The sequence below is a fragment of the Neomonachus schauinslandi genome, chromosome 15, assembly GCF_002201575.2.
Source record: "Neomonachus schauinslandi chromosome 15, ASM220157v2, whole genome shotgun sequence".
Classification (NCBI taxonomy): domain Eukaryota; kingdom Metazoa; phylum Chordata; class Mammalia; order Carnivora; family Phocidae; genus Neomonachus; species Neomonachus schauinslandi.
In genome coordinates this window covers 42,450,829-42,477,022 of record NC_058417.1, presented here as the reverse complement: position 1 = coordinate 42,477,022, position 26,194 = coordinate 42,450,829, and the positions used below count along the sequence as shown (strand labels likewise).

The window sequence follows — 26,194 nt, the reverse complement described above, 5'->3', positions numbered from 1 at the left end:
TCCTCCTGACACTAGGGCTGCTGGCTAGAGGCTCTGCAAGGTGGATTTCAGCTCTGCAGAGGCAAGGACTTTCAAACAACTGGTACTTCCAGTCCCGGAAAGGACCACTCATCTCGTATCAGCTTCTTTCTCATTGGAGGTTTTGCTAACGTTTACTAGAGCACCCACTGTGTTCCAGCCACAGTATTGCCCCTTTAAAGATTGCTTCTTGCATCTAGTTGTCCTGTAAAATCCTGTTGTTTCAGTTCGAGCATCCCTGTTTTACAGATGAGACATCTGAGTCTCAGAGTAAGTGATCTGCACCTGGTCACCCACCCGAGTGTTAGAGACTACAGTTCGAACTCAGACCTTTGGACTCCAAGGCCATCCTATTATGTAGCTGGGAGGCCATCCTCAGGATTAATAAGTGATATGTTGGAATAAGTGACCCCCAAAGGCTCTTTTGATCCCAAGATCATTTTGTGATTCCTTTATTTATCCAGCCGGCCATTCTCCCCAACTAGATTATAAGCACCTTGAAAGCAAGGATAGCATCTTTCTAGCAAATAACTAATATAATGTTTGGGAACCACCTGTCCTGGACTGATCAATGCTGCCTACTTTCCTGACACATAGAAACGAGAAAAGAGTGACCATGCAGAGAGTCACCCACAAATTCCGGTTCCAGGTATTTACCTAGAATTTACCTATACAAGTGAATAAAGGGTTTTTTGGGTTTTGTTTTGTTTTGTTTTTGCAGTAATACTTAGTGAAAAACTGGGAACAATTTGCAAGAGTACCCATAGAAGAATAGGTGAAGAAATGAGTACATTTATACCATGGAATCTTACGGAGCCATTTAAAAAAATGCGAGAGAGCTACATACATTGAAGTGGGACAGTGTCCATAATCTACTGTGGGTTTTTTGTTGTTTTTTAAGGTCTTTTTAATTTTGTTTTTAGAGAGGGAGTAGAGGGGCGGGGCAGAGGGAGAGGGGAAGAGAATCTTCAGCAGACTCCATGCCCAGCATGGAGCCTGACTTGGGGCTCAATCTCACAACCCTGAGATCACCACCTGAACTGAAATCAACAGTTGGACGCTTAACTGACTGAGCCACCCAGGCACCCTCCATAATCTGTCGTTAAGTGAAAGATATAACTGGTAGAATATTAGATATCTATAAGCCCATGTTTCTTTTAAAAATAGTCCCAAACTTTATATATGTATGCTAATGGAACTAGAAGGATTTACACCAAATTTAAGGGTTTCTTACATTGTAGGGAGGAGGGAATGGAGCAAAATTCTTTTTCTTTCTTTCTTTCTTTCTTTCTTTCTTTCTTTCTTTCTTTTTCTCTAAGCACTTTGTATGGTTGTAATTTTTACAGTGAACAAGTATTACTTTTCTAGTTGAAAACAAAATACAGATTTTAAAAAAAAGGGTCAGATATTATGTAAAGAAGGTAGGAGAGATTCACTAGAACAGCATGCCTCCTTCAGGTTTCCCAGATTCAGACCAACCCTTGGGTCCCACCCGTGACATAAGCAGGGAAGGAGGGGCTGGTGGCTTTGTCTCAGGGCCAGTTGTGCTGTGTGTCCCGCTCTCTATGGGGCCACTTGTGCCCACAAGCATTTCTTACATCCCGCACTAGCGCAGGCCTTCACTACTGCTCACACTTGGCCTTGGTGACTATAAATAAAAGCAAGGAAGCCGTGGCCTTCAGAGTTGAGGACGGCTGCCAGGGCCATCTTTGAGCACCTTCCTACTTCTTGTTTCCCACAGCCCCCAGTGGGAAACAAGAAAGAGACAGAAATGAAAACCAAAACCAGGAGGGACGGGCTTGCCCATCTCCAGCCCCCTGTTTCAGTAGCATTCGCTGACCAGCCACAGAGATTCTGATGAGGCTGCCAGTGTGGGTGGTGTGGGTTGGGGGTATTTATTATCACGTATTTATTAAGCCCCGCTCACAAATGTGAACCAGATGCCTCTTCAGTTCTTATCCCATACCACAAGACCCTTTTCTAGTGATTGCTTGTTTTCGTTATGAAAGTAATACTCCCCAGAGAACATCTCTGGGGAGATATACAAGAAACCGGTAACTGGGATCCCCTCAGAGGGATGGGGCAAGGATGAGAAGGCCTTACACTTCACTGTATATCCTTTCTGTATTTTTTTAAACACTTGGAAACATTATCTGTTAAAAAATGAAAACAGACAGGGCGCCTGGGTGGCTCAGTTGGTTAAGCGACTGCCTTCGGCTCAGGTCATGATCCTGGAGTCCCGGAATCGAGTCCCGCATCGGGCTCCCTGCTCTGCAGGGAGTCTGCTCCTCCCTCTGACCCTCCCCCCTCTCATGTGCTCTCTGTCTCTCTCATTCTCTCTGTCTCAAATAAATAAATAAAATCTTTAAAAAAAAAAATGAAAACAGACAAGTAATACATGCTCTCTGAAAAAAACATGGAAAAATTAGAAAAGTATAAAAAAAATATTAAAACACCAAGACTGAGCCATTGCTGCATGTCTGTGCTAGGAGTCTGCATTTTTATTTATTTTTATTTTTGAAAATATTTTTTTAAAGATTTTATTTATTTGAGGGACGCCTGGGTGGCTCAATCATTAAGCGTCCACCTTCGGCTCGGGTCATGATCCCAGGGTCCTGAGATCGAGCCCTGCATCGGGCTCCCTGCTCGGCGGGAAGCCTGCTTCTCCCTCTCCCACTCCCCCTGCTTGTGTTCCCTCTCTCACTGTGTTTCTCTCTGTCAAATAAATAAATAAAAAATCTTAATTAAAAAAAAGATTTTATTTATTTGAGAGAGAGGGAGAACGAGCAGGGAGAGGGGGAGGGACAGAGGGAGAGAGAGAGGCAGACTCCCCGCTGAGTGGGGAGCCCAACATGGGGCTCGATCCCCAAACCCTAAGATCATGACCTGACTCGAAGGCAGACGCTTACCCAACTGAGCCACCCTGGTGCCCCTTTTAAAATATTTCATTTATTTAGAGAGCATGCACACAGGGTTGGGGGCGGACAGAGGAGGAGGGAGAGGGACAAGCAGACTCGTGCTGAGCACTGAGCCTGTTGTGGGCTCCATCCCACGACCCTGAGATCATGACCCCAGCTAAAACCAAGAGTCAGAAGCTTGGCCGACTGAGCCACCCAGGTGCCCCCTGGGTACATTTTTATAAAGGTTGATGTAGTATACAGACACAGGCTAGGTGGGATCATACTTTAGATAGAAATCTGAATCTTTTCTCTGTTAATATTGTGTCCCATCAGTATTTTTCCATATAGTTAAAAATTATTTTGTAAACATTGTTAATGGATGTACCATGATTTATTTAATAATTATCCTCCCCCTGTAATTAGACATTTTTGTTCCAGCTTTTACTATTGCAAAATATACTAAGCATCTCTGATGATGCATCTTTTTCCATAACTCTGTTTGCTGCATTACCTAGACACAGTTCTCTGAGTTGTACACACAAGAAATGGCGATCTCCTCTTGGTATAATGCTTTCTTGTTTCCAGAGTTCTTTCATCTGTGTTATTTCATTTGATGAGTAAGGGGAGTGATGGTATGATTAAGGGCCAGGGTGAGGGTGAGGAGAGTGAGGAGAGCCAGTCCCACAGGCAGTCAGAAAAGGAGGCGACAGTGCGATGAAGCCATTAGGAGGGACTTCCTGGAGGCCTAAGCCCGAGCTTGGCCGGTGAAAGACAAGCAGGATGTGCAGGGTGGCCCCCACAAGACATGGCACACACACAAACCTGTAGATTTGAGCAGCGAGTCAGTTGGGCATGGAGAGATCAGACTGACCACAGCCAAACACTGTGTTTTTAGGGAAATAGTGGTTAGACAGATTATGGACCACAGAGTTGATATTGGGCCCATAAGCAGTGCAGAGCCAGCAGATGTCTTTGAACTTGAGATTATCTTAAGGACATGGTGTTTTAAGATTAACTTGGGATGGGAGGGGGTCAGGGAGAAGCTGGAAGTGGGTGAGGCCTGTGCTAATAGAATAGACATGAGGTGATTGCCTTGAACATTTGAGGGGGCCTGTAGACAGCAGGGTCTCTGCACGTGTGGGGCTAGCCAACCTTGACGGGCGTGTGGTGGTGGCTGGAGGAGAGTCAGAAATTTTGTTCCGGACGTTTCATTTACCTAGCAGTTTGACCTGTGGAATTGGCGAGACTGAGTTTTTGTGGGCATGACAGGTTTTTATCTTAAAATTGATCTGTAAGATTTTAATGATTGAGGTGCATTTGAATTTCCTATCCTCCTTAATGCTAAATGCTGAGGCAGAAATTGCTCTCCTGGGAAGCAGGCCTCAAGCTGGCGTGCCAGGCAGGTTGAGATTCCTCCAGCCTTCACTCACTCAGAATGCTCCTTCCTCCTTCCTCCTTCCTCAAGTGTATCTCTAGGTCCCAGTGCCCACTCAGCCTCTCCACCTGGGGGAAAAAATTAAGCAAGGCTCCCAGACGCCTGTAGCTTAGGTTATTGTCAGCCCATGCTGGGGAGGTGGGGTGAGGGTTCTATCTGAAGGGCACAGTTTACGTGTCAGTACCCACATCCACCGTCTGCCCCTACCCTGTTCCCTCTGGAACTCTGCCTCTGAATTCTACCCCTCTTGCTAAGAATTTAACCCCTGCATGACCTAAGCTTTGCCCACGAGCAACTTTGAACTGTTTGGGACTCTTCCTAGACTCACCTCTGTGCCTTAACTTTTGCCATTCCCTCCACCTAGAATACTTCTCCTTTTTCTTGGGCTGTTTTTGCTCACCCCTTGAGACTTAGCCCAAGAAGCCTTTCCTGATACCCACCAGGCTGAGCTAGGTGTCCCTCCAAGTGTTCCCATTGCGTCTGCTGTGTTTCTGTGTCTGTTGCTGTGTGACCATACTGGATTGTAATTTTCTGACTACTTGTCTCTTTCCCTTAGTAGACTATGAGCTCCTCAAGGGGCTGGGTCTTCTTCCTCAGGGTACACCCAACACTCAGCACAGAGCCCAACTCCCAGCAGACCCAACCCATGTTCAAAGATTTCTGTATTATAAGACCCTGCAGTTCTGTTTGATGAGACACTCCAAAGCAGAGACCTCACTCATCCATAAAGCCCCAGCTTGCCACCAGCCTTTGGATTTTGAGGTGCTTTATTGGGTGCATATAAGTTATATCCTTTCATCTTAAATGTTTTGTCTGATATGAATATTACACGTCTTTGGTTAGTATGGGTCTGGCATATCTCTTTTCATCCTTTATTTTCAGTCTTTCTATATAATTTTATTTTGTCTCTTTTAGTAAGCATCTACCTGGATCTTTTAAAATCCTATCTGTCTATCTTTTAACGGTTGGGCTTAATCTATTTGTGATTAATGCTGCATTAATACTTCAACTTACTTATGCCACCTTCATTTCTGTTTTCATTTTATACTTAATGTCCTTTTCCTTTGCTACTTTTTTCCTTTTTTCCTTGCCTTTTGTTAGAGTGATCAAGTTTTCTGTTTTTCTTTTTTTGCCCTTCTGGTTTAGAAACTCTGAATTGTATTTCTATTCTTTTTTTTAAAACATTTTATTTATTTTATTTGAGAGAGATAGCATGCGAGTTCATGAGTGAGCAGGGGGAGGGGCAGAGGGAGAGGGAAAGAATCTCAAGCAGACTCTGCGCCAAGCACAGAGGCCCGGAAGCGGGGCTCGATCCCACAACCCCTGAGATCATGACCTGAGCCAAAACCAAGAGTTGGACACTCATCCAGCCAAGCCACCCAGGCACCCCTGCATTTCTATTCCTATAGTTAGTTACTCTTAAATTTTAACATACATACTAAACTATAATTTTTTCTAATGAAGTGTAAACACTTTTATATGTAAATTTCACCAAAAGGCAAGGCTCTTATTACTCTTTACCCATTGAACAACCCCCCCCCACCTTTCTTCCTTGCTAATGTTTCTAGAACTTAATGTTTTAGAGTGGCTTAAACTATTTTTTTTTTTACATCCACTGGTTAATTAAATTGACCCGCATATCCTATGGATGCTTGGGCCTTCCATTGCTTCTTGCATCCCGCTTCTTCTCTGGCTTACTTTTCTGCTTGCCAGAGCACATCATCCTTCAGTGACTCTCTCAGCAAAGGTAGTGTCATCTTTCCTGGAATTCGTGTTTCTGTGTGTGCGCCTTATATGTGGGGGGGTTGTTGTTGTTTTAAGAAAATGGAATGACCTGGGCGCCTGGGTGTCTCAGCTGGTTAAGCGACTGCCTTCGGCTCAGGTCATGATCCTGGAGTCCCTGGATCGAGTCCCGCATCGGGCTCCCTGCTCGGCAGGGAGTCTGCTTCTCCCTCTGACCCTCCCGACCCTCCCCCCTCTTATGTGCTCTCTCTCTCTCAAATAAATAAATAAAAAATCTTTAAAAAAAAAAAAAAGAAAATGGAATGACCTGTTAAAACTAATCAAGTTAAACATTCTAACATCCCAGGAACATGTGGTGGTATAACCCACCTAGAAGTCTGACCAGTTTATCACTGATTCGGCTTTTACCGGAGACCCCTCATTTTTGGTTCTTGTGCTTCCTGCCTACACAGACTAAGCAACTAATATGAACAGTGGGCAGATCCCATGGGCTTTTAAAATGGGAGCAGTAATAACCACATGGGTAATAATACTGCTCAGGTCCTTGATGTTCCAGGGGCCTCTGCCAACAAACTTTTATTCTAGAATGGAACTGGGAATCCTTGGGTCCCTGGGGAAAGGGCCAGGAAGCTTTAGCTCTAATCCCATCGTAGATGCTCTAGTTGTGTAAATTGGGCCTCATTTTTTTCTGCAGGCAACTTATCTCCTAGAGCCTTAGTTTTTTCATCTATAAATGGGAATAATACCACCCACCTTGCAAGGTTTCTTTGAGGTTCATCGAAGTGGATAAAGCACCTTGCATATGCCCAATGCACAGAAGACGTTGAATGAATGATCCCGGTTAGTACAGGCTCTGGCACTTAGGGAACACTCACTGAACACTTGTGCAATGGATGCAGGAGCTTCGTTGAGGGGATAGGTTATAAAAGATAGATATTAATAAAGGAAGAAGGCATCCTCTACCAGGGCAACAGGGTGAGCAAAGGAAAAGAATCCGAGGCTTACCCGTTGCTGCTGTGCTCAGGCAAGTGAGAGGAGCAGACTGGCCAGAACAGAGGTGGGGGGGGTGAGTTTAGGGAGAGCAGGCAGGGCAGAAAGGGGAGCCAGGACTGAGCGGGTATGAGGATCTCTGGATCTGCCGGGCCAGATGGCTGTTTTTGCCAGGCCAGCTCACTCTGCCTGGCACTTGACCTTGGTTCCCCTTCCTGCACAGCCCCTCGTTCCTGATAGGCAGAAGCCAGCCCAGTGTGGCCTAGTGGCCAGGCAAGCTGAAGGCTTAAAAGAGGAAGCATCAGAATAAGATTGGTTTTCAACTAATATCTTATTAAGGAAGTTGAGTCATTCTACTTCTGCTATTTGTCCCCTCTGGGCATTCAGAGGAGGACAAGTTTTTACTTCCAGATGAAATAGTCATGAGAGGGATTTGCCCTGGTCTGCCCTGGTGCCTCAGTGGACATTTCCAAGGTGACCCTGTAAAACAGAGATTTTTATTTGCCTTTTATATACAGAGACCCGAGGCTCAGCGTGTTAAATGCCTTCGCTACAGCTGAACACCTTGTCTCTGTCGTGCCAACACCGAGAAGTCCCATTGTCTCGGTGATGGCATTCGTGAGGCAGGTGAAGGGCAAGAGAATGAGCTTTCATTCAGCATCTTCTGCGGACCAGGCAGACCGACTGCCTATTCAGTCCTCAGAACAAGTCGGAAGCAGCTGAGATAAGAATCTCAGTGGCCTGCTCGAGCCTGAGCATGCGGGCTTGGAGACAGCCGCGTGTGGGTCCAGCCCCACCTCTGCAACTTGTAACTGTGTTGCTGGTCTGGCAGGCCCCAGGCCTTCTCCGAGCCTCAGTCTTCACATCTGAAAATGAGGCCAATAATGGTAGGTGCTTAGTGAATATCGACAGTGATCATTCTGAATTGGTCATCCTGCCCTCAGATGATCCTGACAGATCGGTTATATTTGGGAAACTAGAAGGAACCTCACAAGATTTCCAAGGCCACTGGTTTTCAAGCTCTCTTCCTCAGAAGAGAAGACCTAGGATTCCACAGAAATCCTTTGTGGATGAAGGGAAGCTGAGCGCATGAGGCTCCTGCCCACCTTCTCTAGCAGATCAGCTGTTTCTCATGTGAGTTACATACCATTTGCGTGCTTCTAGCTCTTTTATATACTGGGTGTTGAGCTATGAGTTCATTTGACAAAAATGGTCCCACTGCTTTTTTTTTAAAAAGTTGCCAAGGCTAGAACCCCTCTCGTCTGGTTCCTAGTCTGGTGTTTTTACTGCACTTACTAAAAAAGGGAACTGAAATGTGAAGGTTATCATCACTGAAGATCAAAATAAAACATATTTTTGTACCTTCTAGTTAATCGGCAATTCATTTAGCCTAGATTCCAGTCCTGCCGCAGAATCCTAGGAGCAGAAATTTTGCTGTCAGAGAAAACATTGCTATCATAGCTGTAAACAAGAACTGTCTGATTGAACTTCCTGCAGTGATGGAAACATTCTCTATCTGCACTGTCCAGTATGGTAACTAGCGTAACTGAGGGACTGATTTTTAAATTTTATTTAATTTTAATTGACTTAAATAGCCACATGTGGCTAGTGGTGCCATATTGGACAGGACAGCCTTATAGTATAGACCAGGGGTCAAATGGTAGTCTCTGACCCCTTGGCATCAGAATCACCCAGAGAACTTGTCAAAAATACAGATTCTGGGCCTAATGCCCAGCAAATGTTTCAGTAGGTCTGGGGCAAGTGCATTTTAGAACTCGTCTGGTTATTCTGACTTGCAGTCAGGTAGGAAACTGCTACGTTACTGAGCTCTTCTTTGTCATGGAAGAGCGGTGCCAGAATCATGGACTTGATCTTCTAAAGAGACTACAGCAACTTTCTGGGGAATGTCAGACCCTTGGAAAATATGATGGAAGCTGTGGACCTCTTCCCTGTAAAAATACAAATTGTATATAATTTCTGTGGCTCACAGACCATCCTGAGGCTGTCCTTGAACCCACATTAAGAACTCCCTAACTTGGGGGCGCCTGGGTGGCTCAGTCGGTTAAGCATCTGACTCTTGATCTTGGCTCAGGTCTTGATCTCAGGGTTGTGAATCAAGCCCCACATTGGGCTCCACGCTGGGCATGGAGCCTACTTAAAAAAAAGAAAAAAAAAAATTCCCCAACTTGGACAGAAGAGTTTTACTAGCTGGTAAGGGAGCCAGGTTTGTCTCAGGGCCCAGGAGCCTTGCCCACAGCAGGCATGTCCTACAGATATGCCCAAGGGTCGCTCTGGTACCGTCCCAGTCACTGCGACCACCAGACTTCTCCGGGGGGGGCGGTCATCGAGGCCCCATAGAAGACAGCAAGCAGTGCCCATGCACCAGGCCCTAAAGGAATGCTGAACCAATAGCACACCTTTTCTTTCCCCTTTGGTTTCTGTGGCCTTGTAGGTGAGCTCAGTGGGCTTGGCTATTACCAGTGCCCACATGCTCGGCTGTGACAGAGAGGAGCAGGATGCATTTGAGGCCGGAGTGGAGCTGGGGAGAGCGTCCAGACTGAGTAATGGATCAGGATTTTGACTTGCCTTCAAAGGCAGAGACGCACCTGGCTCAGTCTTCACTCCCCACAAGCTACAGGAGAAAGAAGGGGCAAAGCTGCAGGGCAGTTGTCTGGGGCAACAAGCCAGGGGCAAAGCCCAAGGCTAGGAAGGCCACCTGGCCAGCAGTCCCAGGCTTAATGCAGAACCCTATTTTTTGTAGGCCAGAACCCTTGTAGAAGTGGGGGAGGAGGGAGGGAGCAAACGTGTGTGAATGTGTAGGAGAGCTACTCTCAGGCCAGAGTATCCTGAGAATAGCTTCTTGAACTTAGAGGCTATCAGTGAGGGTCTGAGTCATGGTCATGTGGCACCAGAGAAGCCGTACAGCTCCCAGGCTGTGATTTTGTGCCCCTGGGAGGTGAGGGTCAGCCTGTTTTCCCGTGCCCTTCACAGGTTCAGCTGCCAGCTTCTGGGTTAGCCTCTCAACTGGCTGCTTGTTCCTCTCTCTGCCTGCCAGGCTGTTGAATGAGTCATCAGAGAACTGCAGAGGGGGCCCTTAGCCCTGCTGCCTCAGACTCAGCTTCCCTGGCACTGGGGAGCCTGGCATGCTCGTGGAGGGGGGATCAGGACCCCTGGCCAGGGGCCCAGCTCACTGCCAAGGCAACAGGATGGCTCCTGGGGGCGAGGGGCAGCCTCCCAGCCTCTCTGAAGGGCTGTAGCTCAGGATGATCCATATCCGACAGAGACTGGCCCTGTGAACCGAAGCCCAGCTAGATCTCAAACAGCTGGGTGCCCTTGCAACAGCCTTGGCCTCATTTCTCTCACTCCAGATGGGACTTTCTCTTCATCCCTGGTGCTTGGGATCATCCTATCTCTGCAGGTCATCCTCTGATACCCCATTCAGCCAACATCGATCATCTCCTCTGTGCCCCACTGTGCTATACGCTGAGGGCACCACCCCCACCCTCAGGAGCCTTCTGACCAAACAGGGCCATGAGTTTCCCCCTTGTGTTTGCCTGGAGCCCAGGAGACTCCGGGAGGGGGTGGCACAGCCTGGAGCTAGGGGTTCTAGGTCCTGGGCCTGTGGTGCCACACAAGGCTGGGTGACCTTGGGCAAGTCTCTGCCTAATTAGCGTCAGTTTCTTCAAGTGAAAATGAAATTAAAGCACTACTGAGGTCCCTTTCGGCGCATCTTTAATAGTGTTAGGTTCCGAGGGCTTGCAGTTTGTTTTTAAGACCCCTTTTCCTCTAGCAAAGAGGCTGAGACAGGGTGCCCGGGTGGCGCAGTCGGTTACGCGACCAAGTCTTGATTTCAGCTCAGGTCCTGGTCTCAGGGTCCTGGGATCGAGCCCCATGTCTGGTTCCGCGGTCAGCGGGGAGTCTGCTTGAGGATTTTCTCTCTCCCTGTGCCCCTCCACCTCTCTCTCTCTCTTTTTCTCTCTAAAATAAATAAATAAATCTTAAAAAAAAAAAAAAAAAGAGGCTGAGACAGGTGGGCACTTGGAAGTCAGAACACCCCTTAGACTTTTCAAGGTCAACAGGTAACAATGAGGCCATCCGTGCCCCTCCCCAGCCTCCGGCATTCAGGGCCAAGCCCAGGCATCTGAGCTGAAAGCTGGAGCCGCTCTGAATTCAGAGTCAGCAGACCCTTGAAGGCAGAGATGGAAGGATCAAATTTGTAGCGACCAACAAGCCCATCTCAACCTCCCCCCACCCCGCCCTGAGTCGAGCCGGTTCCGTACTTCGTGGCTGTTGCAGTGAGGCAGACTCGGTAGGAAGAGAGCTTCAGCCTAGAGATGCCCAGGCCCCCACCGTCCCAGGTCAGCTTCTAGCCTCACAGGGCAAAGGACCAGTGGTGGAGAGGTTTGCCTTCACAATGCCCGCCTTTCTGCCCCAAGAGCAAATGGAGCTGGGTTCCAGGATGAGTGGACTGCCACCAGGGGAGACTGCATCTGTTAGCGACAGTTTTAGACCAGCCTGCCAGCAGGGAGCACTTATTAAAAACCTGTCTGGGGCGCCTGGGTGGCTCAGTTGGTTAAGCGACTGCCTTCGGCTCAGGTCATGATCCTTGAGTCCCGGGATCGAGTCCCGCATTGGGCTCCCTGCTCAGCGGGGAGTCTGCTTCACCCTCTGACCCTTCCCCCTCTCATGCTCTCTCTATCTCATTCTCTCTCTCAAATAAATAAATAAAATCTTAAAAAAAAAAAAACCTGTCTGAATGCGGTGCCTTCTCAGGCTTGGTGGAAAGCAAGTCCCGACTTGGAGGGACCTGCGCTTTGGGAGCTCACAGGCCCAGTCTTTCAAAAGGTTCCCACAGGGTCGCGATCCCAGATCAGCGCAGATCACTTTCATGACAGTTCTAGTCTACGTGCTGTTTGCACAAGATTGTCTCAACACTGGGCTCACTCTCCCTTGGGGCTTCCGGGGAACGCACAGGCCTGCTGGAGATAGAACCCAGGGAGACGTGAAGCCCTGCGCTTTGTCTTCGGAGTCCTAGAGGTATAGATTGGTGTTGGGGGCGCTAATATAAATATTCCACTACTAATGTTGCCTGAAAGAAAACTGATACCTAGGAGAGGTTTTCAGCAATGAGTACAGACATTACAGAAAGAAACATGTCAGTTCCTTCTGGAAGGCCACAGACAGATGCGTCCCGGGAAAAGAGCCAAGTGCTGGCGCTGCCTTTTGCAAGCTGATTTGTAGACTTTGTAAAATGTTATGTGTGTGTGTGCGTAATGTATATATCCACACGTAAATCTGTGCATGCACACATACACGTATCTACCTCCTGCTAGGGAACAAAAACTTGATTTTCCCCATTTGGAGAAAAGCCATTGTGGCCGGTGTAGACATGTCCTCTAAGAAGGCAAGGTTTATGCAGAGTCAGTGAGGTGACTGGCGGTTTTGGAGTACGGAATCTACCACCACGTTCCGGGAGAGCAAAATTCAGCATTAAAAAAAAAAAAAACAGAAAGAGATTCGGCCGTTATTTATAAAAGCAAGAAAGGACAAACCCACATGTTTGTGCCGTGGCCATGCTGGACGAGTGGGCTGGAATCCTCCTCACTGGGCAGAATGGAAGGAGTCTGCTTGTGGGGGTGCGCTAGTAGGAGCCAGGGTGAGGGCTCATGCCACATGGAACAAGAAGGGTCGACTCCTTTGCCATTGGGGTGTTTGGAAGATAAATATATGAGGCAGAAAGAGGTCAAAAGCCTCTCTCCCGCTTTTCTTCTCTAACCCAGCCTGTTCTGCGTCTGGTCCCTCAGGGTGAGCGTGAGCCTGGGAGATGGCAGTGATGGAAATGGCCTGCCCGGGCGCCCCTGGTTCGGCAGCCGGGCAGCAGAAGGAGCTCGCCAAAGCCAAGGAGAAGACACAGGCAATGGGGAAGAAGCAAGGCCCCGTCAACAAGCTCGAGGCTGTGGAGAAGAGCCCCGTGTTCTGCGGGAAGTGGGACATCCTGAACGACGTGATCACCAAAGGCACTGCCAAGGAAGGCTCCGAGGGAGGACTGGCCGCCATCTCCATCATTGCCCAGGCCGAATGTAAGGGCCCGGGCTGGGGCTGGTGACAGAGGGCAGGCGGGCGGGCCTGCAGGTGGGCGCAGTCCTCATGCCAGGGTGGCAGGGCACAGGGGAGGGAGGTCAGGGTTGACAGCGATCAGAGATTTTCACAAGACACAACTTGGGGGGTAAGCCAAGAATGAGTTGAAGTGGGAGCTGTCACCGTGCCGGGGGCTGGAACACATAAGGGAGGAGTGGTGCATAGAGGTTTTTGTCCATCATGAGCGGAGCAGGGGAGGAGAGCCAGGAGGCTTCACAGGTCCTGGGGCTCTTGGCAGGATCGTCAAGCAGGCCATCAGCCTTGTGCTGTGACCTTGGACAGCCTGAGCATCTCCGGAGAGGCCCCAGACAGGAAAGGCCAGGTCTCTTGGAAAGCCCCTCTGGGGCCTCTAGGCCCTTCCCCACCTTCTACGTTGAGGTGGCTCCACCCCAGAGAATGAGCACCTGCTCTTCGGCCTGCTGGGCCAGTCAAGGGGACATAGGCCAGTGCAGGGTGGGGCCTGTGTGGTCCTCTCTGCTTGCACTCACAATACTTCTAAATGACTCGGCATGGTGGCTGCCACCAGAGCCTGAGAAACTCCTGGGTGCCTGGCTGAGGCCAGAAGTCCTCCTCTCTCCCCGCTACCCTCCAAGGTTTCTTGGGATACAGACTGGGGAGACAGGTGGCATTTTTCCACATGTCCACATCCTTCCCCTGTCTTCCACTCCCTTCTGGCTGGCTTTTGAGGAGAGATGAGAGAATACAAAGTAAAACAGTGGGTGACATGATGGTCCTAGTAGGCGCATACAAAGTCATATAGAAGTACCCGACAGCTGGTATTTATTGAGCTGTTACTATGTGCCGGCTGCTTCATTGGGTGTGTTGGACGATGTCACTTAGGCAGCACGGTTAGTGAAGTGAGGTGGGCACCCTTCTGCCCCCGTTGTTGGCATTGCCCTCTGCTCTTGTTGAGCAGGAGGGTGGGGTGAGCGGGGCAGCGGCCCGAGAGGATGTCTCTGTCCTCAGTGCCCAGTCCTGTTCTTCCTCTCCTCCTTTCTGCTCGTCCAACCTCTTTTCCTTTACTCGCAAGGTGAGAACAGCCAAGAGTTCAGCCCCACCTTTTCAGAGCGGATCTTCATTGCTGGGTCCAAACACTACAGGTAAGAAGGCCAGGGACCTGCAACCGCGTCCTCCCTCCCCCGGCTGCTCGCCCCGGCCGCTCCCCAGTGATCCCTGGCTCCCTCCTCCAGCACCTGTGGCTCAGCTCTTGGAACCCGCCCAGGTTTTCCTGGCTGAACTGCTCCGTCAGCCAAAGAAGCTTTTCAAAAGCTTTTCACGGCGTGTGGATGACTGCCTCTGGGTCCCGTCAGCTTGACATTTTATTTTTATTCTCCTCAGAGTCCTTGCTGCTCCCCCTCATTTCCCGTCAGTGGGGAGGGTGCTGTGAACAGGAGTCACTTTCCCAGTGGTGCGTGACCAGGAACGCAGGCGCCGAGGGGCCGCTGTAACTGTGGGAGAAACCCGCTGGTGTCTTTTCTCCTGCGAGACACGCCCAAGGAGGGATGAGGGTTTGGACACAGGAGGGGACCGACCGACAGATTCGCAGCTGGGTGGCCCCACGGAAAGGAAGCCAGAGTGAGGCTCGGTCTGTTCCCAGGCTCCCCATCCCCAAAGATGATTTTTTGGCCAACTGCAAGTTGAACCTGGAGACAGTTCCCTCCTCTACCAACAGGATGACTTTTTTATCATTGGGATTTGCAAAGTGCTAGTGATAAAAAAGGCTGGGGGAGGGCTGCTGCCCTTGAACCGAGAAATGCTCAGTGTCGGATCACATGCCTTACGCTGCCCCCGATGCCTTTTGGCCCAGGGTAGGGGGTCTCTCAGGGCCCATTTCTTTCAGCTGCCTGAGAGAAGCCCATAGGCCTTTAGCAGCCCCTAGGACTGCTGTGAATCTGCCTCCTTTGTTGGGGAGAAGAAGGTGAGGCCACTGGGGGGCAGCTGAGGCTGTGGTCCGAGGCACAGCTATTTGGCAGTGGCTTTTTCACACACTCTTCTGTGGCCAATGCCTTAACACCAAGAGCCAGCTCGGATCCACAGTGGTAGTGAGCCTCTAGGCTGGCCGAGAACAGAAGGCTCCGTGGTACCAGGTGTCAGCCCAGACTTTTTGGTTTTTTTGGGTTTTTTTTTTTTAAAGATTTTATTTATTTATTTCAGAGAGAGCAAGAGAGAGAGGGGGCAGAAGCATGAGAGGGGGGCGCCTGGGTGGCTCAGATGGTTAAGCGTCTGCCTTCGGCTCAGGTCATGATCCCAGGGTCCTGGGATCGAGTCCTGCATCGGGCTCCCTGCTCCTTGGGAGCCTGCTTCTCCCTCTGCCTCTCTCTCTCTCTCTGTCTCTCATGAATAAATAAATAAAATCTTTAAAAAAAAAAAAAAGAAGCATGGGGGGGCGTGGGGGCGGAGGGAGAAGCAGAGTCCCCACTGAGCAGGGACCCCGGGATCGTGACCTGAGCCGAAGGCAGGTGCTTAACCAACTGAACCACCCAGGGGCCCCAATGGTGTCTGTGTTTATGCAGCAACTTACATTCCCGGAAACCAGGGATCTCCAGGAACCGTGGGGGTGGAGGTGCCCAGACTCAACTGTCCCTCATCCAGAGGCAACAGAAACAGACTCTTGTCAGAGCTGAGAGTGCCCGCTGCAGAGTGTGGCCCTCCAAGTCATATGCCGCCCCCGCACCTGGGGACCTCTCCAGGGACAGCCCACCCTGGAGAGTAGTGTGGGAACCTTGCGTCTGCCCATCCCACCTGAAGAGCAGCATGTGCCCCATCATGGTAGTAATAACTGCTGTCTGTCGGAAGCTTGCTTTGGGATCAGGCGCTGAGGTAGGCTTTTGAAATGAGCGGTTTCCTTTAAACCCAGCTTCGTCTGCATGGCAGGAAATCCTACGCCCATTTTAGAAATGAGAAAACAGGTTCCTTGGGGTTGAGGACCCTTCCCATGTTTACACAAGCACTCACCAAGCTAGGATCTGACCTCGGGGGTCTCTACGAATCCAACCGCAGTTCCTGAGCCATCCACCTCCCCACCCCCCGCTGCCTCACACTCAACCTGCGGATCTGTCCCTTTCGACAGCCAGTCGGAGAGCCTTGATCAGATCCCCAACAATGTGGCCCACGCAACGGAGGGCAAAATGGCCCGTGTGTGTTGGAAAGGGAAGCGCCGCAGCAAAGCCCAGAAGAAGCGCAAGAAGAAGAGCTCGAAGTCCCTGGCGCAGGCCGGAGTGGCCTTGGCCAAACCCCTCCCCAGGACCCCGGAGCAGGAGAGCTGCACAGTCCCCGTGCAGGTAAGAGTCACTGCCACAGCCCAGACCCCAGGCTCCTGGGGCCTTCAGGATGCTGCCGGTGCCTTGGCCCTGGGCCCGGGTCCTAACACCTGCCTTCTTCTGCACAGGAAGATGAATCTCCACTAGGCCCCGCGTATGTTAGAAATGCCCTCCAGTTCACCAAGCCTCCAAAGGAGCCAGGCCTTGGCCGACTGTGTTTTAAGAAACTCGAGGAGGACCTGCGACCGGCCCTGCCTCGCTCAGAACTCCACAAACTGATCAGCCCTTTGCAATGTCTAAATCATGTGTGGAAACTCCACCACCCGCAGGCCCTCGGCCCCCTACCCCAGCCCGTGCACCCCTTCCCCTACAGCAGGCTGCCCCATCCCTTCCCATTCCATCCTCTCCAGCCCTGGAAACCTCACCCCTTAGAGTCCTTCTTCCTAGACAAACTGACCGGTATAGAGAGCCAGCAGCCCCTGGCTGGCCCTTACCTGGGCAAACTGGTCTGCGTGGACAGTCAGAAACCGGTGCCTGGCCCCCACCTGGAGCCTGGCTGCCCATCCCGTGGCCCGCGGGAGAAGTTTTCTGTGGAGGAGTACCTGGTGCACGCCCTGCAGGGCAGCGTGAGCTCCGGCCAGGCCCACAGCCTGGCCAGCCTGGCCAAGACGTGGTCGGCAGGGGGTTCGAAGCCCCGAAAGCCCAGCCCCGAGACTGAGGACAGCGAGGGGGTCCTGCTTACGGAGGTAAGCAAGCCCCCACACACCTGCATGGGTGCCACCCACTCTGGGGCCGAGATTGGCAGCTGGCAGTCAGGTGGGACCTGCTGGGGGGTGTTGGGCAGCAGCACTGGAAACCTGCCACACCCACTCTCTACTTCCCCCCTTGGGGGCGGTGGTCTTTGTTCTTTATGGAAGTCACTCGTGCACATGAGAACACATCAGATAGTAGGAAAGTGCGTAGCTTTGGCGAGAGCAGTACCCCCCACTCCACCTCCAGGTCACTCTTCAGGCTCTTTAGAGATTTCTATTTTGAGTTCTTCTGGTTGATTAGCTCATTATTGCTATCGCTGTTGTGTATGTGTACACGTGTGCATGCGTGTGTGTGCTTGTGTGCGTGTGTGTGTGATGAATGATGCATATTCTGAGAAACAGGAATTGGCACTATCAACCACAGATGCTCACTCCCCACCCCTGCTATGAAAGACCAGGATTTTGCCCATCTGCACTACCCTCTGCTCTGCCTTCTTCCCCCCACCCCAGTTCTCTACTGGAGAGCTTTGTGACTCTAAGTCATTTTACCAGACTTAAATATCTGGGGTTTATTCCATCCATCTTTGACACGATCCCTTGCCCCCTACCCCTCTTTGCGGTCCCTTCCCTTTCTTTTACTTTATAGCTCCTGAGCTGTATTTTCTCATTGTCAAGGTTGTTGACAGTTCCATTTCTGTCCCACAACCACAAAGCCCGGGGAGAAGGATCTTTCATCACAAGGATCAACTAGACTTGGGCCACCCGCGAAGCTCTCCTTTGCCTTCACCTTATTCCTGTAACCCGCTCTGGTCCTGCCCCTCCAGAGCCCTGCCTCAGACCCGCTGGGGTCTTTGGTTATAAGGGCTCCACCCGAGCAGTCGGACAAGGACTGCCGCCCAGAGCGCCTTCCTCACGGTAACCTTTCGTCCCTCTGCTGCCCTGGCCACTGAAACGGGCCTCTCTTTCCTGCCAACCCCAGAAACTCAAGCCGGTGGATTATGAGTACCGAGAGGAGGTCCACTGGGCCACGCGCCAGCCCTGCCTGGGCAGAGGCTCCTTTGGGGAGGTGCACAGGATGGAGGACAAGCAGACTGGCTTCCAGTGTGCCGTCAAAAAGGTACGCCAAAAAGGCAAAGGTATGCCCAGGCTCTGGGGGCTGCAGAGGGAAGCCAGGCAGGTGTCCCTGGTATATTCCCTCTGCTTTCTTTCAAGGACAATCCCAGGGCAGCCGTGGGTCTGACTTGTTAACGGAGCCTGGCTGTCGCTGGGCACCCTGGGGTCAGCTGGAACCGGAAGGGAGCAGTGTCAGTCACATGTCCCAGCCTGGGAGCCGCATTTGGTATGCGTGTATGTCGGAGTGTGCAAGTGTGCACGTGTCCTGGGTCACTCCTGATGCCAGGGCCTTAGGGGCAAGTCCAAACCTGGAAGGCAGTTGGCTCATCGTGTTGAGCTGAAACCCCTAAACCCCATACAGTGGGAGTGCTCACACCTGGACCAGAAGGTAATAACCAGAGCGGTAGCCGTACCTAACAGGTGCCTCTGGGATGAGGCTGGGCCCTGAGGAGTCAGATCTGAGTTAGGTGCAGGTTCTGCCTCCTACTGGCAGGAGTAAGAGGTCCTGGGAGGTGGACATTATGAGGAAATGCGACTTACAGCAAGAGACCCAGGCTCGTCTGTCTCCAGAGTTCGGCTGTGAACCACTCTTTAGAAAGGGGTGGGGGAGGAGGCTCGTGGTCCTAGGATGTGATGCGAGCAGAGGTGTGAATCACCTCTCCGGCTCCATTTCACCAGTGATAGACCTAGAGACCAGAGAGGGTCGTGTGCCTTGCCTAAAGCCACACAGCTAGGCCTGGAACTGAGGCCTCCTTCGGTCAGGTGGCCCTGTCCAGGGCCCAGCCGGCTCGTGCCCCATGCAGAGTTGTGGCTCTCAGCGGTGAGGACACACATCGGACGTGAATCACCTGGCTTCCTTGGCTCCTATGTGGGCCGGGATGCTCAAGTCTGAGAGTTTGGGCCGCCAGGTGACAGGCTGAGAGGGGACTATCCGTAGGTATTACCCCAAACTTCAGACATACTATGTCAAACAAGCAGGCTCCACCCCCGCCGCCTGCCCCCGGCCCGAGCCCGTGCTGGCAATGCTGGGCTCTTGCCCGCGTGGCTCATCCTCCTCCGCTGGAGGCCAGGGCTCCGTGCCTGACCTCCTCAGCCGCAGGTCCCCCCGCAGGCCATCGGAGAAGGCTCAGCTGTCCCTCCTGAGGGGTGGCTGGGAGGAGAGTGAGAGTGTGAAGTGTCTTGGAAACCCATGCCCAGTGCTGGGGAGAGCTTAGTCACTGGGCTGCTCAGCTGTTGCCCTGCTGAGGTTCTCGGAGTCCCAGGCAACAAGGTAAACAACCCTGATAAAGTAGAAGAGGACAGATACTCCATTTCTCACCTCCCCAAGGCAGGCGGAAAAGCTCCAACCACAACGAAAGGGCTCCCAAGCGCCAGAGCTGCTGCCTAGGCCCGCTGGAGCTGGCCGCTCTCAGAATCTGCGTGCCCCCCCCCGACACCCAAGACTTCAAGTGGGATGGCTCGTTGGTGGCCCACACAGCTGCCAACAAGGCGGTCAGGGGGAGTCGGGCAGGCACAGGTGTCCTTTAGGATTTTCAGCCAGAAGATCTGAAAAAACGGTTCCCAGCTAAGAGGGGAGGGTTGGGGGAGGGAGCAGGGATTGGAGGTCAGGCTGCACGGGGTCGGAGCAAGTCTGAGCACCCTCCCGTGTTCCCTGAGGAGGACCCAGCACGTGGTACAACAGCACTTCCTTGGTCCTCCTTCTAGAACATCAGTGGCCTCAGGTCAGATGCTGATTGGCCCTGAGTCCAGAGTTTAACATAGGGGGTTTTGTTTTTTAAGGTTTTGTTTGATCTTTTAACTACAGGCTCATTAAAAGAATTCAGAGGATACCCCAAAACACAAAAGTCTCCTTGTTCCCCAGTCCATTCTCAGAGTACCTGCCCTTTGACTTTTTAGACTTGTTATATATATATACACATATATATATATATATAAACTATATATATGTGCATATATGTATAAATAAACATGTAGTTTATTTTTCAAAGATTTTATTTGAGAGAGAGCACGAGCAGGGGGAGGGGCAGTGAGAGTGAGAGAAGCAGACCCAGGGAGCCCAACATGGGGCTCGATCCCAGGACCCTGAGATCATGACCTGAGCTGAAGGCAGCTGCCTAACTGACTGAGCCACCCAGGTGCCCCATAAACATGTAGTTTCTTTTATTAAAATGAGATTGTACTCTAGAAGCTGTGCCATGTTTTTCATGTAATAGTAGATCATGGACACATTTCCTTATTGGTACATATACGTCTCTCTAGTGCTTTTTATCAGCCAGTGTAGAAGTTCATATCCTAGTCAGTGGATGAATTTATAGATTGCACGAACTCCTGAAACTTTATTCTGTGTTGTAGTTGTATGTGGTGTGTATGTACACACACATTTTGGTTGGGAAGTCTGTATCATGTGTCAGATTTTCAGAGGGCCCTGTGGCCCAAAGAGGATTAAGAACCATTTATTTAAGAACATCTGGCCCGAGCATGGAGTTCTGGGAGCCTCCTTTTGACTCTGCCACTGATTTGGGTTGGTGTGGCCTTGGCCAAATCCAGCCAGCTGTTAACCAAGCACACTGTGCCAGGGGCTGGAGATAGAGTTGCAGAATCCACACACCTGCCCCAAAGGAGCTCGGGTTGTAAGGGGAGGTGGACATTTACGTAGAAGCAGCCATTAGCAAGGTACATGAGTGAGGGCAGCCTGGACACGTGTTGAGGAAGCAGAACTAGGACTGAGGGGAGAATATCTCCATGGTAAAGAGGAAATAAGGGGGGAGCCCTCTGTTCATTGGACTACCATGTGCCCAGTACTGTGTTAGTTACTTTCACATATTTTATGTTCCTGAGATCTTTAAAAGAATATACAGAATTGTGACTATCCCTTTTTTGACGGATGAAATAAAATGGATACAAATACTAAAGAGGGGAGAGTCTCAAGAAGGAAAAATCAAGGGCGCCTGGGTGGCTCAGTTGGTTAAGCGACTGCCTTCGGCTCAGGTCATGATCCCGGAGTCCCGGGATCGAGTCCCGCATCGGGCTCCCTGCTCGGCGGGGAGTCTGCTTCTCCCTCTAACCCTACCCCCTCTTGCGCTCTCTCTCTCACGCTCTCTCTCTCAAATAAATAAATAAAATCTTTAAAAAAAAAAAAAAAGAAGGAAAAATCAATACCCAGTGTCAACATGCAGGCAGTTAAGCCGAGGGAGGTGGCTTGTGGATTTGGCAGTTAGGGGATGGCTGATCACACTTCCCCCACTCCGGGGTATGCTCGCTCCTGAATGGATGTGGGGCGGTGGGGGGGAAACAGTCCGGATATAAAAGCTCAGACTCCTGGAAAGGCCTTCAGTGAGGCAGGGTAGCTGGCAGTTCTCGAGTCAGGCTTCCCCAACCAAAATCCCAGCTCTGATACTGCCAGTGACCTTGGGTAAGTTACTTGCCCAGACTTCAGCTTCCTTGGCCTGCAGGATGAGGACAATGCCAATGCGGCCCCACAGGCCGCTGTAAGATGCAAATACCGATGCTTACAAAGCGCTTAGAACCGTTCCGGCGTGCGTTAAGCAAGCAGTAAATACTAGTTTTGGGGTTTTTTAAAATTTATTTTAGAGAGTGTGCGCACGCACGCATGCACGTGTGGGGGGGTGGGCAGGAGGAGAGGGCGAGAGAATCCCGAGCAGACTTCCCACTGAGCACGGAGCTCAGGGGCTCGATCCCACGACCCTGATGAGGACGCTGACGTCCAGGGAGGAGCGGTGGGCCAGCTGCTGCCCTGGGCAGGAAGGCCATGTGCGTTCTCCTCACCCAGCTCCTTCGGGACTGCTCTTTCTGCTTGCTCTCCCGGGGGCTGGCACAGACTTCTAATGCACCTTGTGTTTTGAAGCGTCCCCTCTGACCCCCGTGTGTCTGGGTGAGAATTTTTTTTAAATTATTTTTTAAGATTTCCATTTTTAAGTAATCTCTATACCCAATGTAGGGCTCGAATTTACAACCCTGAGATTAAGAGTCACACGCTCTACCCACTGGGCCAGCCTGGCGCCCCTGGGTGAGAATGTTTTTAACATTGTTTTAGGGATTTCTTCATAGTTAAAGCAGAGGTTCTCATATGTTCTTCGCAAACCTCAGTGTCTGTCAGTAATTTTTCATGGCACCCCAGGCCCAAAACAAGTACCTAAAAGTTCCGTTTACTGAGTAATTAGGTCACACAATAGTGTTTAGCCTAACAACGTAGCGATCATTTGAATAACAATGCGCATAAGTGGAAAGAAAATTTTTCTTCTGTTCTTAACCATAATCACTAATGGAATGTATGCCTTGTTGGGCACTGCACAATTCTCCAATTTTGAAATCCGACTGGACACCTTCACCTTCCTTTCCTGCTCCACATTATCCCCCCTAAAATACTCCTATCACAGCCGCCTCCAGAAACCTAGCTCCGTAAGGATCTGTGGAAAGACTGGAGCACGAGCTAATGCTGAAACCGAACTCTCTGGAGCTGGTAGCTTGCGTGATGTCCCGCAGATAGCCATCACCACTGCTTCCCTCCAGCGCCCACACCTGCAGCGCCCAGCTGAGTCCTCTGGGGCACCCCAGAGTGCTTCGGCTGCCACTCAGCTCAGGAGCCAGAGAGTTAAAGACATTGGCTAATCCAAGTCCTGTCGGCGAATTCCTTCCAGCTCAGGTTCAGAGCTGGAAACACTGACAAAGAGTCAAAGTTTATGCGGGTTGATTAACCAAACCAAATAGTCTGTAACCAGAAGACATTTTCCACTGATAGGCAAAAGTCCAAAAGCCCAAAAGCCCCACATCGGCAGAGCTCCTGCCAAGTCAGCGTGTCTCCGAGCAAAGCTCTGCCAGGTCCTGACTGATTTCTTCCAGGCTGGTTGGGTTGCCACTGGCGCCCCCTGGTGGTACCTCTCAAGGCTAACACGAGAACCAGCTGCAGCCAGAAAGGAGAACACGTCTCTGTTAGGAGTTCTAAGTGTTTAATAAGCTGCTCTTATTTGAGCTGGAGGAAGTGGGCACCTAACATTTCCCAAGCACCCACAAGTTGCCAGGCCTGGTGCTGGTTATCATCCCTCCAAGTCCTGTCACCACCGTTTGCATATGGAAACAGAGCTTAGGGGAAGTGATCTACCTTTGGAAATGGCCAAGCCAGAGTCTTGGTCTAGGATGTTTGTATCCCAGGCCTATTTCTTCCCGCCATGCTATGCTGGTCCCTACACAAAGGAGTGTGTGGTCCCTTCGGGAGGGGTCTTGGCCAAGCCACTCCCCCTGAGAAGCCTCTCTTAGGCCCAGATCCTGGGGAAACAGCTGCAAACAGAATAAACAAGCATTGCTCCGGCTACATGGACATTTTCATCCTCAGGGGAAAAGACAAATAATTCCGAGTTGAGAAAAGTGCTGAGAAGGGTGCTGACAGAGCCAGGATCTTAGCTGCATCGGCTCTGGCTGCAGATAAGATGGAAACCCAGCCTCTGGGGAATAGATGTGGATGTTGATAAACAAAAGGTCCCACGTCCTAGAAATGGCCCAGCCATTTGGGCCGGGGGGAGAAAAAGTGTGTTTGGCAGATTTGAGGGTGGGCAGCATGCCAGGGGCCTGGATAAGGGTAATAGTTTCTGTGTGATTCTAAGTGTTTCCACACACATCGGCAGTACAGAACTTTAACCATGTACTAGAAGTTGAACATGACCTCCCCCCCCAGGGTACACAGTTTAGTCTCTGAGGGTCCAGTAGGCCCATCACGGCCCTGCCTGGCCTCAGAATGGACATGGGGAGCATCAGCAGTCTCCGTGCAGGGAGCATCGAGGGTCCTGCCAGGATGCCAGGGAAGCAGCCTGGGCCCTCACCCTGACTCACGTGGGCCCTGCCAGGTGCGCATCGAAGTGTTTCGGGCAGAAGAGTTGATGGCATGTGCGGGATTGACCTCACCCAGGATCGTCCCTTTGTATGGAGCTGTGAAGGAGGGTCCTTGGGTCAACATCTTCATGGAACTGCTGGAAGGTAAGGAGTCAGGTGCCACTCTTTCCCCCTCACGGATCAGAGCCAAGACCTGGGGTTTTCCCCGAGTCTTGCCCAGGTTGACCTTGGTCCCCAGTTACTCCATTTTAACCTCTCGACCCTGTGACGCTGGCAGGAAAGGCCTACTTTCCAGCCACCTACCCTTTGAAGGCCTTTGGCCTTGGCCTGCCTGCAGGCCTGGAAATGCCCCATGTAAAGACTGGCCATTGGTCTCCTAGGTGGCTCACTGGGCCAGCTCATAAAGCAGAAGGGCTGTCTGCCAGAGGACCGGGCCCTTTACTACCTAGGCCAGGCTCTGGAAGGACTGGAATACCTCCACACCCGAAGGATTCTGCACGGAGATATCAAAGGTGAGGCTCACGCCCCAACCGCCCTGGTCCCCAGTGGGCTCCTTCCTTACCTCATCCTGCCTGATGTCCTCCCAGATTCTTCTGGGCCTGCCTGGCCATCCCCCGTGGCAGGGCCTGAGTCAGGCTGACCAGGCTGTGCCGGTGGGAAGGGGGGGGGTGTTTCCCAAGCCCTCAGCCTGACACCATAGTTGCCAGTGGGCAGTGCTGCCCACACAGCGTCTACACACCGGCAACCACTGGGGGAGGGTGGGAGCAGCAGAGCTGGTGGCAACGTCCCAGGAGGAAACTCTGTCCCTGTACCTCCGAGATCGGCCTGCTGCCTGCCTCTAGCCTGAACCGATGAGGCTCTCGTCTTCCTCATGACTAATGAAACCCACGGAGGGTCAGCCAGAAACTGCCTCACTGGAGGCCCAGACTGGGCTGGGGCCTGAAGTGACTCACCTGTTCCTCTTCTTCTCTGGGGTGGCCCGGCAGCTGACAATGTGCTCCTGTCCAGCGATGGGAGCCGTGCGGCCCTCTGTGACTTCGGCCATGCTGTGTGCCTTCAACCCGATGGCCTGGGCAAGTCATTGGTCACGGGTAAGCCCCGCCCCGCACTGCCCTCCCCAGGATGATCATCCCCAGCCTTGACTCAGCATTAGCCCCGTGTCTTCTCCCGGGCTTTCCGTAACAGCAGTCCAAGACGTGAGCACTTTTTGTCCACCATTATATTTCAGCCCTTCAACAACTCTAGAAAGCTTCTCTTACGCTTAAACACAGGAACAAGGATCAGATGCTCACGTTTCTGAGATTCCTGCTACACAGAAGAGGGAACAGAAAGGCTGGCTGCCTTGTCCCGGGTCTTCTGCCGCAGAGCTCCCACGGCTCCAACCCTCTTGTGCAGCCTTGTCTGGGTAGCTGTGCTCCCAGCCTGTGGCCTCAGCCCTCCCAGGCCTCTGAGCACAGTTTCTGGAAGCACAACTGGAGGGCTGACCGAGGGGCCTAGGCTCTGTAGCTGGAGAAATGTTTGTTTTTAACTTAACAGTTTTCTGATTATTAAAATAGTCTACATCCATTGTAAACTATTTGCCAACTACAGAGTTACGTGGTATAGAAGAAGAGGGGAAAAGGACCCTCCCCGCTTCTCTTGCCCAGAGAGACAATCATTAACGTTTTAAGTAATTCCTTCCACGTCGTCTTTTCTTTGTTTTTTTTTTAACCCTGTACATAGTTAAGGCGGATATAACCCAATTTTGTGCCCTGCTTTTTTCATTTATAGCATTAAGCATAAAATTATTTCTTCTTGACCAAAAGAAAAACAGTCTTTTAGAAGTGATTCTGTTACTAAAGACTGTGTTGGTAATTCTGAAGATGTAAACTGAAGACGGACACCTGCCCGTCCCTTTAAAATAACTATTGGGTTTTTTTCTTATTACAAGAATAATTTCTAAAATCTTTTGCAGAAAGTAGAACTGAGCAAAAATAAAAAATACAAATCACCAGCGTGGAG

General features: G+C 51.0%; 1 protein-coding gene across 1 annotated transcript in view; it reads left to right on the top strand.

Annotated features, from left to right (window-relative positions):
• MAP3K14 (mitogen-activated protein kinase kinase kinase 14) overlaps nt 1–26,194 on the top strand; it is a 43,707-nt gene that overhangs the window by 10,686 nt on the left and 6,827 nt on the right. Inside the window, exons 2-9 of the mRNA XM_021681604.1 lie at nt 12,891–13,166; nt 14,255–14,324; nt 16,295–16,505; nt 16,613–17,230; nt 18,216–18,353; nt 24,208–24,337; nt 24,574–24,705; nt 25,180–25,284. Coding sequence (XP_021537279.1) covers nt 12,911–13,166; nt 14,255–14,324; nt 16,295–16,505; nt 16,613–17,230; nt 18,216–18,353; nt 24,208–24,337; nt 24,574–24,705; nt 25,180–25,284 — 1,660 coding nt within the window. The 5' untranslated portion in view covers nt 12,891–12,910. The remainder of the gene's footprint in view (nt 1–12,890; nt 13,167–14,254; nt 14,325–16,294; nt 16,506–16,612; nt 17,231–18,215; nt 18,354–24,207; nt 24,338–24,573; nt 24,706–25,179; nt 25,285–26,194) is intronic.